This window comes from Hippopotamus amphibius, chromosome 1 (assembly GCF_030028045.1).
Source record: "Hippopotamus amphibius kiboko isolate mHipAmp2 chromosome 1, mHipAmp2.hap2, whole genome shotgun sequence".
Lineage (NCBI taxonomy): Eukaryota > Metazoa > Chordata > Mammalia > Artiodactyla > Hippopotamidae > Hippopotamus > Hippopotamus amphibius.
The window spans coordinates 151,081,385-151,093,695 of NC_080186.1; the positions used below are offsets into that span (position 1 = coordinate 151,081,385).

General features: G+C 46.0%; 1 protein-coding gene across 4 annotated transcripts in view; it reads left to right on the plus strand.

The window, feature by feature from the left end:
• FAT2 (FAT atypical cadherin 2) overlaps positions 1–12,311 on the plus strand; it is an 82,546-nt gene that overhangs the window by 50,649 nt on the left and 19,586 nt on the right. For all 4 annotated transcript variants that reach the window (XM_057730596.1, XM_057730611.1, XM_057730620.1 and 1 more), the window contains 7 exons: positions 1,026–1,179; positions 3,096–3,329; positions 5,661–6,044; positions 8,148–8,362; positions 9,341–9,478; positions 10,086–10,229; positions 11,834–12,031. In XM_057730596.1, coding sequence (XP_057586579.1) covers positions 1,026–1,179; positions 3,096–3,329; positions 5,661–6,044; positions 8,148–8,362; positions 9,341–9,478; positions 10,086–10,229; positions 11,834–12,031 — 1,467 coding nt within the window. The remainder of the gene's footprint in view (positions 1–1,025; positions 1,180–3,095; positions 3,330–5,660; positions 6,045–8,147; positions 8,363–9,340; positions 9,479–10,085; positions 10,230–11,833; positions 12,032–12,311) is intronic.

A 12,311-nucleotide genomic window follows, 5' to 3' on the forward strand; every position in this document is an offset into this window, starting at 1 on the left:
CACAGAAAGATACACATAAGCATACACCCACATACCCACGACATTTAGCCACATGTATACCCAGCCATGCATGCAAATGTACACCTATAACTCGCACAAACACACATATGCTTTTGTATATGTGTATACTTCAATTCTTCATACTTTATTTGCACACAGACATATACACGGGACACATACCTTGGAACACACAAAAATCATATATCCTATCACCTTTTCTTCCTCTGCCTTCTACATTCCAACCTCATAGAAGCATAGTAGAAAAAGAGAACCTGGGTTATCAAGTGGGGTGCATGGAAAATGTCTTTGCAGGATCCAAGATGACCACTTTTCGGCTGGTCTCAGAAGGGCAGCCTTTGTGGGGAGAATGGTAGCCACACCTTCCTCTTTCCCCTCAGCATCCTTCCAACCAACCGGCACCCTCCCCATGCTGGGAGAGGTTGGACCACCCTCACCCTGGCCTTCTCAGAGGCCGTCAACAGCATCACCAGAGTCAGGGAAGAGAGGCCCGGGGGGTTGTCGCCACACAGCCCCCCAGGCACAAAGCCTTCACCCAGAACATGTACTGGGGTCCATGCTTACCCACACCCTGCTGTGGGGGAACCGGTTTGCTTAGAAGCTGTGCCCAGAGCCAGCAGCTGGGGGAACACTGGGTTCTCAGGGAGCTTCAGCCTCTCCCCTATGCCACACACCCTGCAATGTGGCCCCTGTGGAGTAATAGATTATAGCAGGTCCTTCTAGCCCTGAGTGTGAGCTTTCAGATGGTAGAAATTCTCTCTCATTCTCTGCTTTTCTGACTAGGTCTCCTGTCATCTTTCTCCTTGTTTTTAATCTCCATTTTCCTTGCATGCTCCATCTTATCCTGTTCTCCTCCCTCCCTCTCTCTGCTTCTCTCCCCTCCCCGCTTCCATCTCTGCTCTCTGATCTCTCTCTCTGCTTCTGTCTCACTCTCTCTGCCACTCTGCCTCTCTCTGGATCTCAGCACATCTCCCACAATCTCCCACTTCTTTGTCTTCCATCTCCAGCTTCTCTACACTGGCAAAGTCAGGGAAGATGTACCTCCAGGACACCTCATTTTGAAAGTTTCTGCAACAGACTTGGACTCTGACACCAATGCTCAGATCACATATTCTCTGCATGGTCCTGGGGCGGATGAATTTAAGATGGATCCTCATACAGGTACGTTTCCTGAGCTGCAGGATCAAGCCAAGAACTTATACACTGAATAACCAGTGCCTGTTACCCAGGCTCCTCAGAAAAGAAACAGGAATTCACTTAACCATCCACCTGTCTGCTCAGCAAACATATATTGGTACTATGTGCCGAGCATTCACTAGATCCTGAGGGCATAAACTGATAAGACAAGATCTAGGTCTTTACAATCTAGTGGGAAAGGCAGTCATTAAATCAGTGGTCTGACATGTGCTAAGAAAAACGCAGGGTGCTAGAGGAGGTTTGACAGGAGGACTTCAGTTTGGGATCAGGGTTAAGTAAAACTTCTCTGAGGAAATGTAGCTGGGGGCTAAGAGAGTGGTAGGGATGGACTTTCAAGGCAGAAGGAGATTTTATACAAGGACCTTGTTTTGGGAAAGAGCACACACATCTGAGGAACTGAAAGAGCCAGAAACTGGTGCACAGAAAGGGAGGAGGGAGAGAGGGCAAAGGATGAGGCCCTCTGAGCAGTGGGGGCAAATCCCACCTTTAGAAACATTAAAGGATTCAAGCAGGTGAGGGTCATGGTCAAAGACATGATCTCAAGATTTTTTGCTGCAGATTGGGCATAAAATTTCAGAACATTGTTGTACGGATCCCAACAAGCAAAGGATATAGAACTCTAGCCCAGGTCTAGCATATAATAAGAATTCAATAGATACGGTTTCCACTGTCGTTATCAGTTAGGGGACAAAGCAGAGGGTGGGAAGCAGAGAGCCCAGCAGAGCAGGCCACGAGTGCTTGGGACAGGTTTGGCTGTGAGCGTCTGGTGGAGAAGACAGGGTGGAGACTGCTTCCTTTAAAAAAGGGGGGATCCCTGTCCTGTTGCTGTAAGGGAGGGTGTAGAGACAGGCAGCGTAGAAGGCCCAAGTCACAGAGAGCCAGCTGCTGACCCTTGACTTGGAACCAGTAGCTCAAAGGATACCTTGGAGATTCCTGAGCAGGGAGGTTGCAGGTGAGAGCTGGTATCCCAGAAAGCTGCCTGGATAAAAAGAGACAGCATTGCCCTTTCTGACCCCAGCACGGGCATGCTGAGTCACCCCAAGTAGGGGACCTAATCTCTCTCTGCTGCTGTTTTTCCAGCTGCAGGATGATCAGTGGGGTCTTTAAAAAAAAAAAAACTCAGCAGTTTTTCTTAGTATAGAAATAATACATGTTTATTGTTCAAAAATTCAAACCACGTAGGCATGTATTACACGGAAATTTGAAAGTCTTCATGATAACCAGCTTCTCCCCCAAAGATAAGCACTCTTGGTACATATTCTATCAAACTGGCTTTCCATGCATTCCCCAAATCTCTGTGCAGCATACTATCTTGTGACTTGCTTTTTTCTCATAGAAATATCTTGGAGCTATTAACAAGGCAGTACATAAAGCTCTATCATAATTTCTTTTTGGTTGCATAGTATTTTACTTTATGGCTAAATGATAATAGATTTAACCAGTACCTTTTTGAAAGACACAGGATATTTTCAGTATGTTGCTATTTATAAAGAATGCTGTAGAGAATATTTCTATATGTATATTTTATCCTTGGATTGATTATTCTATAGGATACATTCCTAGAAGTGAAACTGCAGGCCAAAGGATAAACACATTTTATGTGCTGTTAGAAACTGCCTAACTGGCCTTTTAAAATGTGCCTGTTTGTAGCTTGTTGGATTCTAAATTGGGGGTGTGGTGTGGAATGTGACTAGGGAGGCAAGTGGGTGTGGGAAGATACAGACTGAGCCTCTTTCCTAACCACTTGTACACAGGACTGACCCCTTTCCCCTGCGACAGCACACTGTGTGGCTGGGGTTATCTCACACAGACATCAGGAAGGCACATGCTGGGGTTATGGCCTCCAAAGAAAGCTCACTTGCTGTCCTTTCTCCGGCCAGGGGAGCTGACCACACTCACAGTCTTAGACCGAGAGAAGAAGGATGCATACAGCCTTGTTGCCAAGGCGACGGATGGAGGCGGCCAATCGTGCCAGGCAGATGTGACCCTCCATGTGGAAGATGTGAATGACAATGCCCCCCGGTTCTTCCCGAGCCACTGTGAGGTGGCGGTCTTCGACAACACCACAGTGAAGACCCCCGTGGCAGTGGTACTGGCCCGGGACCCCGACCAAGGTGAGAAAGAGAAGGATTGGAGACCATTTGCTTACCGGGTCACCCTGGGCGAGCGTTTGGCTCCCTGTGTGTTGTTATGGGAATGGCAAGGACTGTACCTCACTCCTGAGCCTACAAACACTTACAAGTAGAAAATGTCCACAAACTGCATACCTAAGTGCTAGGTGATGAAAGATTTTGGCAATGTTTCGAGGCTGGTGTGGGGTATCTCAAGCCTCATTTTTTCTCACTGCCACTTAGACTTGGATCCCTTTCAATCCCACCATTTAACCTCAAGGACATTTTGAATGCAAACATTTAATGTGAAATATACCAATCAGAATTTTTCAACACTGAATTACTGGCCACAAGAAAGAAACTTAGAGCACAAACTCCATTAAGTCTATTAAATTCTTGGATCAATTTCCTAGACAATGAAGTGGAATATTTTATATTTTATTTTTACATTTTAATAGTTTACATTTTAATTTTAATGACATTGTTTTCATTAGGGTTAATTCTTTTCCTTTTACTATTTACAAGGCAAACTGGATTCATCCAGAGTATTCATTCCATACTGTACTAATTATAGCTTCTCACAACATGAAGTGTTTCATTGTGGAGATCTCTATCTCCATCTCTAGATATTTGTACATATGTTTATATATATACATATATACGTATATGTATATATACACACATCCAATTTTCTTGAATTAAATTTTATAATTCAGGTGGGGTAAAAAATACCCACAGAGTCAAAGTAGCAAGAGGAACATAGGATGTGACAATGATAAAGATGGTGACGGTGATAAAAGAGGGATCAAAACACCCTGCTTTGACACCAACAAAGCAAATTTACAACTTCTTAGAGGAAGTGAGCTTTAGCTTGGCACTGAGGGAGGTGAGAGATTTTAGAGGAATGCAGGAGTCCTAGGGAAGGCAAGCAGTGCAAAGGCATCTAACGTCTAAGGCCCTGTAAATGCTCAATTAGCCAGTGCCTGCACACCTCCAGGGGCAGGAAGCTCCCTACTTCCTAGGCAGCCCCTTCCTTCCATGGTACCTCAGATAATTATCAAGTGTTACCTTTTTGGAGCAGACACCTGTTAATCATGGTCCTGCCCTATGTAGCCACACAGATCTCCTAGACCTTCGCCCATGACAACCCTTCTGAGACTGGGAGGTGGTGACTATCTGTTCCAGCCTCAAGGTTCCCTTTCTGGGTGGAGGAGCCCTAGTTTCTTCAGTCTCGTGTTTTCAAACCTACCTCCCCTCTAGGATTCGTCCTCTGGCCTTGCACAAATTAACCATCAACTCTTCAAAGCTATTATTATTATTCTAACCCAAATGTTCGACCTTAATATTCCAAATGTATCCTGACCAGCACTTTTCTCTCTTTCCAGAAAAATGCATATATGGGAGAGCAGCATGGGATGCACATTTAGTTCATGTAAATTCAACAAAAGGGCTGCGTGTCCCCATGTGTGTGTGAGACCCAGTCCCTATAGACTCAGGGCCTGTGCTTCTCCCACTGGGTAAGGCTCTCATGGCTGAGCACTAAATGTTGGCGTTCTTCAGACCCTACGGTCTCTACATGAGCCAACTGCTTCAACTGGTCCACAACCAAAGGAAAGAATAGCATCTGAAACAGAGCTGGAAAAACACCACATGCTTTGATATGCTAAGAATTTTCCATGGGAGTGTGGTTTGTTTTTTTGTTTTTTTTTTTAACCTTTTATTTTTAACATAACTATAGACTCATAGAAAGTTGCAAAAATAGTACTGAGAGGTCCAGACACCCTTCACCCAGCTTCCCACAACAGCGGCATCTGTAGTATGATATCAAAGCAGGAAACTGGCCCTGGGACATTACTGGTAACTGGACTCCAGTCTTATTCAGATTTCACAGTTTCTACACGCACTCATTTGAATATGTATGTGTCTGCACTTTCATTTAATATTATCCCATGTATACACTCATGAAACCACCACCACAGTCAAGATACAGAATTGCTCTATCACAACCAAAGAACTCACTAAGGGTGGTTTTGATCTTGTACAGTTTTCACTTTATGAGCTGACATTGGACCCTAACCTCCACATAAACAGCTTCAGATATCCTTAAGGGTTTGCAGAACAACCCTCCCCTTCATAAGAACCTTTCTATAAGGCCTTGAACCCCACCCTAATCAAGAACCCCCACATGAGAGCTTCTCACTCCTAACAGCCTAAGCATGTCAGCCTTTATGCGGACCCTGCCCGCCAGGCCCCCCTCCGGCTGAAAGCTTTGCGGCAGGTAGGACCAAGAGGAGGGTCCCTCTGTATGAATCACACACGCTGTCTCCCCCACAGGCACCAACGCCCAGGTGGTTTACTCTCTCACGGACTCGGCCGAAGGCCACTTTTCCATCGAGGCCTCCACAGGAGTGATCCGGCTGGAGAAGCCCCTGCGGGTCAGGCCACAGGCAGCACTGGAGCTCACCGTCCGTGCCTCTGACCTGGGCACCCCGATACCACTGTCCACGCTGGGCACCGTCACCGTCTCCGTGGTGGGCCTGGATGACTACCTGCCCGTGTTCCTGAACACCGAGCACAGCGTGCAGGTGCCCGAGGACGCCCAGCGTGGCACGGAGGTGCTGCGGCTGGCCACCCTTACTCGTCTGGGTGCCGAGAAGGCCAGCTACCGCATGATCAGTGGGAATGAGCAGGGGAGGTTCCGCCTGGATGCCCGCACAGGTGAGACGGTGCCGGGGGGTAGCCTCGCCACCCCCCCACACACACAGAGTCTTGGGGAACACTGGATTCCTCGCATACCACAGCCCCTCCCCAGCACCCTTCGGCTCCTTCTTCACTCTCCATCTGTCCAGGTATCAAGTCCCTTCTCACAGCATGGGGCCAGCTTATACGGAAACACCCTTTATTCCACTACGTCCCCACCAAGAACTCTGTTGAGGATTCTCTCCTCCCAGTTTGCAGCTTCACAGTCCCAGCACACACCAAGCCCCAGGAGGCTGAGGCCACCCTCCATCCTTGGCTGCCAAGGCACAAATCACTTGCTAGAATCTGGGGCTCATGCAGCCCAGGGCAAGTCTGCCTGCTTCCCTCCTAAAGCCTTCCCCAAACATTCTGGCACCTGTGAGTTTTCCCTTCGTCTCATAAAGAGAGAACTGGGAAACCGGCTCTCTTCTATCCTCTGAGACACGGAAGAACCTAAGTCAGATTCATGGAAGTCCATACGGAAGGGCCTCAGAGGCTGCTCAGGTCAGACCAGGCTCCATGTGGATTCCTCCCCCCAGTACTTCTGCAACGGGGCGCTCTACCTCCTAAAGCAGCTGCCTTACTGTTGAGCAGTATGTTTTTTTAGTTTTTACTACAGAGACTTTAAACAAACAAACAAAAATTAGAAGGAACAGTATAATGGACCCCATGTTCCCATCACCCAGCTTTAGTAATTATCAACGTTCGTCTAGTCTGGTTTCGTCTTTGCCCCCCACATCCACCCACTGCTGAGTTATTTTAAAGCAAATCCCAGCATGATATCATTTGGTTTGTAAATACTTTGGTGTGTGTCTCTAAATGATAAGGACTCCTTGTATAAACACAACCATAACACCATTATCATACCCAACCGATAATCATTCCTTAATATAGTTCAATACCCAGCCAGCCAGTTTTTCAGATTATCTCATAAATGTCTTTTAGAAGCCGATCTGCTTTTCGACATGCCCCAAATAGCCACATGTTCCATCTGACGACAGGCAGTATCTTAAGTCTCTTTCAATCTCTAACATTTTCTTCTCCCTATTTCCTGCTGCCATGTATTTAATGAAAAGTTGGGGTCATGCGTGAGGCAGGATTTTTTGAATAATTTGGGGTTGGCTACTCGTATCTTTATGATGTCGTATAACATATCCCTCTAGCCCCTATATTTAGTATAAATGACATTTGGATCAAAGACCTTGATCAGGTTCGAGCTCAGTGTTTGCCAACAGTGCTTCACAGATGATGCTGGGCTCTGCTCTGCATCACTTTAGGAGGCACACAACGGCTGACGGGTTCTTTTTCCTGAGGTTAAGACTGATGATGGGCTTGGGGGTGGTCAGTCGCGTCCACCCAGCTCTTCTTCTAATAGTTTTAACAGACTTTAATGATTATTTCCTAGATATAGTATGTCATGAGGGGCTGCAAAATGGTGATTTTTCTAACCCTATCATTTCTCATTTATTTACTAGCTGGAATTGTTTTATAAAGAAGAGTTTCTACCATTAATTATTCAGTTATCCAGGAATGGCAGGATAAATCCTTGTTCTTTTATTTTCCAGTTTTCTAAAGATGGTTCCAGTTTTCAGAATAACAAAATATCTGCCCTAACAATTTGTTGAACCAACTTTGGGTATCATAAAACTCTGTAATCTAAGTTCTGTCATTTACTAGCTGACGGAGGCCGAGCCGTTCACTTAGCGTTGCAAGCATCAGCTGACTTACCTAGAGAATGGAAATCACACTTGTTCCTGCTTTACAGGGTCATTATAAATTCACATGAGATAGAGTTAATATTATAGATTTAAATGAGATTTCAATGAAATAATACAGAAATAAATGAAGGGAACACTGCTGTTGGGCATGGTAATAAGGAAAATGAGAGGAGATGGAGGAGGAGAAGGACATTATGGGACAGGGAAAATAAAGAGGGAGATGATGGAGGAAATGATGGTGGAGATGATACAGGAGACCTGTCCCTCCCAACCCGGTTGAGCTACCTCTGCTGGGGTTTGGCTCAAGACTCTGCCTTTGTGGTCCCAACTGCCTCAATGATCCCATCACCTCTTGTTTCTTCAGGGATCTTGTACGTCAATAAGAGCCTGGACTTTGAGACAAGCCCCAAGTACTTCCTGTCCATTGAGTGCAGCCGGAAAGGCTCTTCCTCCCTCAGTGACATGACCACAGTCGTGGTCAATATCACTGATATCAACGAACACCGGCCCAGATTCTCCCAGGATCTGTACAGCATGAAGGTCTTAGAGAATGCCATCGTGGGTGATGTTGTGCTCACAGTAAGGATCTGCAATTTTGCCCTTTGTGGGTGCATGGACTCTGGGGTGGGTTCTTACTTCCCCCTCTCCCAGTCATCTATGAATATGGATTATTTTGTCAATTCATACTCTGTAGACTTGACTCTTACTGGTAGCCACTCAACCAAACTCTCTCATGACAAATTATCGCAGAGCCCTGTTTGATTAGATCTGGAGAAGGTACTGAAAGAATGGGGCATGGGAGAGGCCCCAGAGGACTGCCAGAGGGACACGGAGAGTCAGTGTGGGAGGGGAGGAAGATAGCGGATACCAAACAACACTTCTTTGTATTTAAACATGTAATTGCTCCCCACTTCATGGAGTGACATGTAATTGCTCCCCACTTCATGGAGGGAAACCAAACTCTCTATGCCCATATTCAAGGTTTTCATCTCCTTCCACCCCCTGACATGCACCGTATGCTCCAACTACACAGGAAGAAGTGCCTTTCCCCAAACATCCTCTGCACTTTCATACCTCTGGGCTCATATTGTTTTTTCTGCCTGGAATGCTGGCTCCACTTCCAGAAGCCTTCAAGACTTCATGAATCCTAATCTAATCTCCCCAGGTGAAATTTATCATCATAAAGTTGATCATACTTTGCTCCAAATTAGACTTGTCCATAAATTAGACCTTAAGCTTCCTGAGGGCTTTTTCACTTTGGCACATTTCTCAACTCCTAGCACAGGACCCTAACATCCTGTCCATTATGAGTGAATGCATAAATGAAGGAACAAATGAATGGATAGATAAATGAATGAACCATGGCATGCTGACATCCATACCAGGATGTAAATTAAGAGATGCCCTTGGCAAGGACAACTGTGGTCCAGGGACTGCCATTCCAGAGCAGTGTATGGGACAGAGACATATCTGTGCCCCCTACGCTCCCAGAGGCCAAGATTCCTTTCTGGTCCTTCTTGCCCCTCCATTCACAACCATCACCGGCCTCCACTGCAGGTGTCAGCGACTGATGAAGATGGGCCCTTAAATAGTGCCATCACCTACAGCCTCATAGGAGGGAACCAGCTCAGGCACTTCGCCATCCACCCCAAGAAAGGGGAGCTACAGGTGGCCAAGGCCCTGGACTGGGAACAGGTGAGTCATGTGGAAGGGGCCCAATCTGAGCTCATCAGAGCAGTATATAGCCCCGCTGCAGGTCCAGAGGGTGAACTGTGGTCAACATCCCATCCTGACACTTCTCCAGACCTGCCCTCAGTGTCTTCCACTCCTTTTCTCTGTGGGGTTTCTGTGACCTGTGAGGCCAGAGGCAGGAGAGGGGCTGAGTGACCTTTAACCTTCCTGAAAGAGCTCAGGCCAGCTTCTCACTATTAACCAGATATCATTAGATCATTATAATGTTATCATCTATTGAGCACCTGCTGTGTGCCAGGGACTTTGCTAAGTGATGTACATACATTATGCCATTTGGTCCTAAAAGTAATCCTAGGAGGTGGGTCCTGATACCATCCTCACACTAGTTTAGTCACTCTCCCAAGGTCTCACAGCTAGTAAATGGTTCAACTGGAAGTCAAACGTACTTCTGCCTAACTCCAGAATCAGAGCCTTAAAATGCTATGGGAAGGCAATCGGGGTGGGCATAGGGGAGTGTCTTCATCTTATTTTTCTAAAAACATTAGTCATGAATCAGGGGGCAGAACTAAAGGTTCTTGTTGCTAACTCTCCCCTGGGCATCTTGCTGTAGACTTCTAGCTATTCCCTGAGGCTCCGAGCCACAGACAGTGGGCAGCCCCCGTTGCATGAGGACACAGACATCGCTATCCAAGTGGTTGATGTCAATGACAACGCACCGAGATTCTTCCAGCTCAACTACAGCATCTCTGTCCAGGTACGCTCAAGCTTCCAAAAGCATCCTGAATCCATCTTCCCTTCACTTCCCTCCTAGTGGAGGGCACTCACCACTGGGACCAGTCCACCCAAACAGTGACTGTGACCTTGCATTGATATCCCTAATGGCAACACAGTCTGCTGAAGGGGATTATAGATTATACAATTAAAAGTTATCAGACACTTCCACATCCATTATCTCACTGGAGACTCACACAGCCATATGGAAGTAGACAGTACCCATTTTTACAGATTTTTTAAAATGGAGGTATAGAAATGTGCCAGTCAAAATGTGGCAAACTTGGGATTTGAACCCAGAAGATCTTCCAGATACCAAGCTATTTCCACCATAGCAATGGTTTGCAAATAGGATTTGCAGAGAGTCTTAGGATTCCATGGGGAATTGTGACCATAAGGGGTGAGGGAGGTGAGGAAGCAGGTAAGGGGAGAGAGTTCTGTGTCCTACTATGCATCAACCAGGGTCACCCCACTTTCACCTGTTTTGTATTTTATGAGTATGAGTTAGATTGTTTTGGCTGCAAATAACAGATCACCTGACTAAAAGCTTATTAAATAATAAGGCCTTATCATTTCACATAACAAAAGGTCTGCTAGTAGGAAACTCTATTCCAGAAGTGGTTATTTCAGCAGGAAAATGATATCATAACTTTGGGTTATCTTCTTCAAAATTCCCATACCTTCTCCCTCATGGTAACAAAATGGCTGCTGCAGCTCCAGCATCACATCCTTGACTAACCATCTTCAAAGGCAAACAGAAGGAGACTTCTTTTGCAGAATCTGTTTTTATCAAAGAAGAAGACTTTTCAGAACCCCAGCCTGGTAGACTCCTCCAAAGATTAAAATTAGACTACACGATCGCTCTTAGAAAAAACTGGCACAGGGAATCAGATTATTGTAACTGAGTTAAGCCAATCGTAGTCCATCTCCTCTTAGGAAGGGCATATCTTTGCTGAGGATATTGCCACCCAACACCTGAACAACAAGTCAGATTTTGTAAGAAAGGAAGGAAAGAATGCCTGTTGGATAGGCAACTACCAGTTTCTGCTTGTAAGATTCTGTTTGTAGATAAGGTTTTGATGCTAAAGACAGTTAACAACCATTGTGTTATAGGACAATGACTGGAACAATATCCAGGGGATCCATTTTCCTCAGTTAATTCCTAATCATGTTTGAATTTTCTCCTTGGTCCTCTAACCAGGAAACCACTTACAGGTTTTCAATTGACCCTATGAATCACAAAATTCCCACATGGATCCCAGGCACTAACTTATATATGTAAGTCATCAGCTGTGTGACTTGGGAAAGTCACCTCTCTGTAGGATAAAGGGACTCTAAAGACCCTTCCAGCCCCAATGGGCTTTGTTTCTAAAACCCAGCACTGCCCTCAGGAAGCTCTGGTTTAGACTGACAAAGTCAACAACTAATTCACAGATAGGCAGAATGAATGAATGACAGCTCAAGGTGCAGGCATGACCTGGGAGCAGCCAGAGTGCTGAGGATTTATCCCAGAGAAAGGGATCTAGAAAGATCTAGGAAGGCTGGGACTCATTTTGCTCTTTGATTTCCTGTCACTCTTGGTCTCAGGAAAACTCCCCCATCGGCAGCAAAGTCCTGCAGCTAATCCTGAGTGACCCAGACTCCCCAGAGAATGGTCCCCCCTACTCATTCCGAATCAGTAAGGGAAACGACGGCTCTGCCTTCCAAGTGACCCCGGACGGATGGCTGGTGACCACAGCAGGCCTGAGCAAAAGAGTCCAGGAATGGTATCAACTTCAGATCGAGGTGAGAGCTGTGTTGGGGCACTGCTGGTGGCCCTGGGGGACAAAAAAATGTGCCGGCAAAAGCACTACCAGTGCTTCTCATTAAAAAAAAAAAAAAAAGAAAAGAAAACACGATGTACAGAGCTCTTACTATGTGCCAGGCACTGGGCTAAGTGGTTCACGTGCATCATTGCATTAAATCCCCACAACACGCTTTAGGAGAAGTACAGTTATTACCCCCACTTTTCCAGATGTGGTAACTGAGGCACACAGAGGTTAAGTGAATGCCTTAAAGTAATACT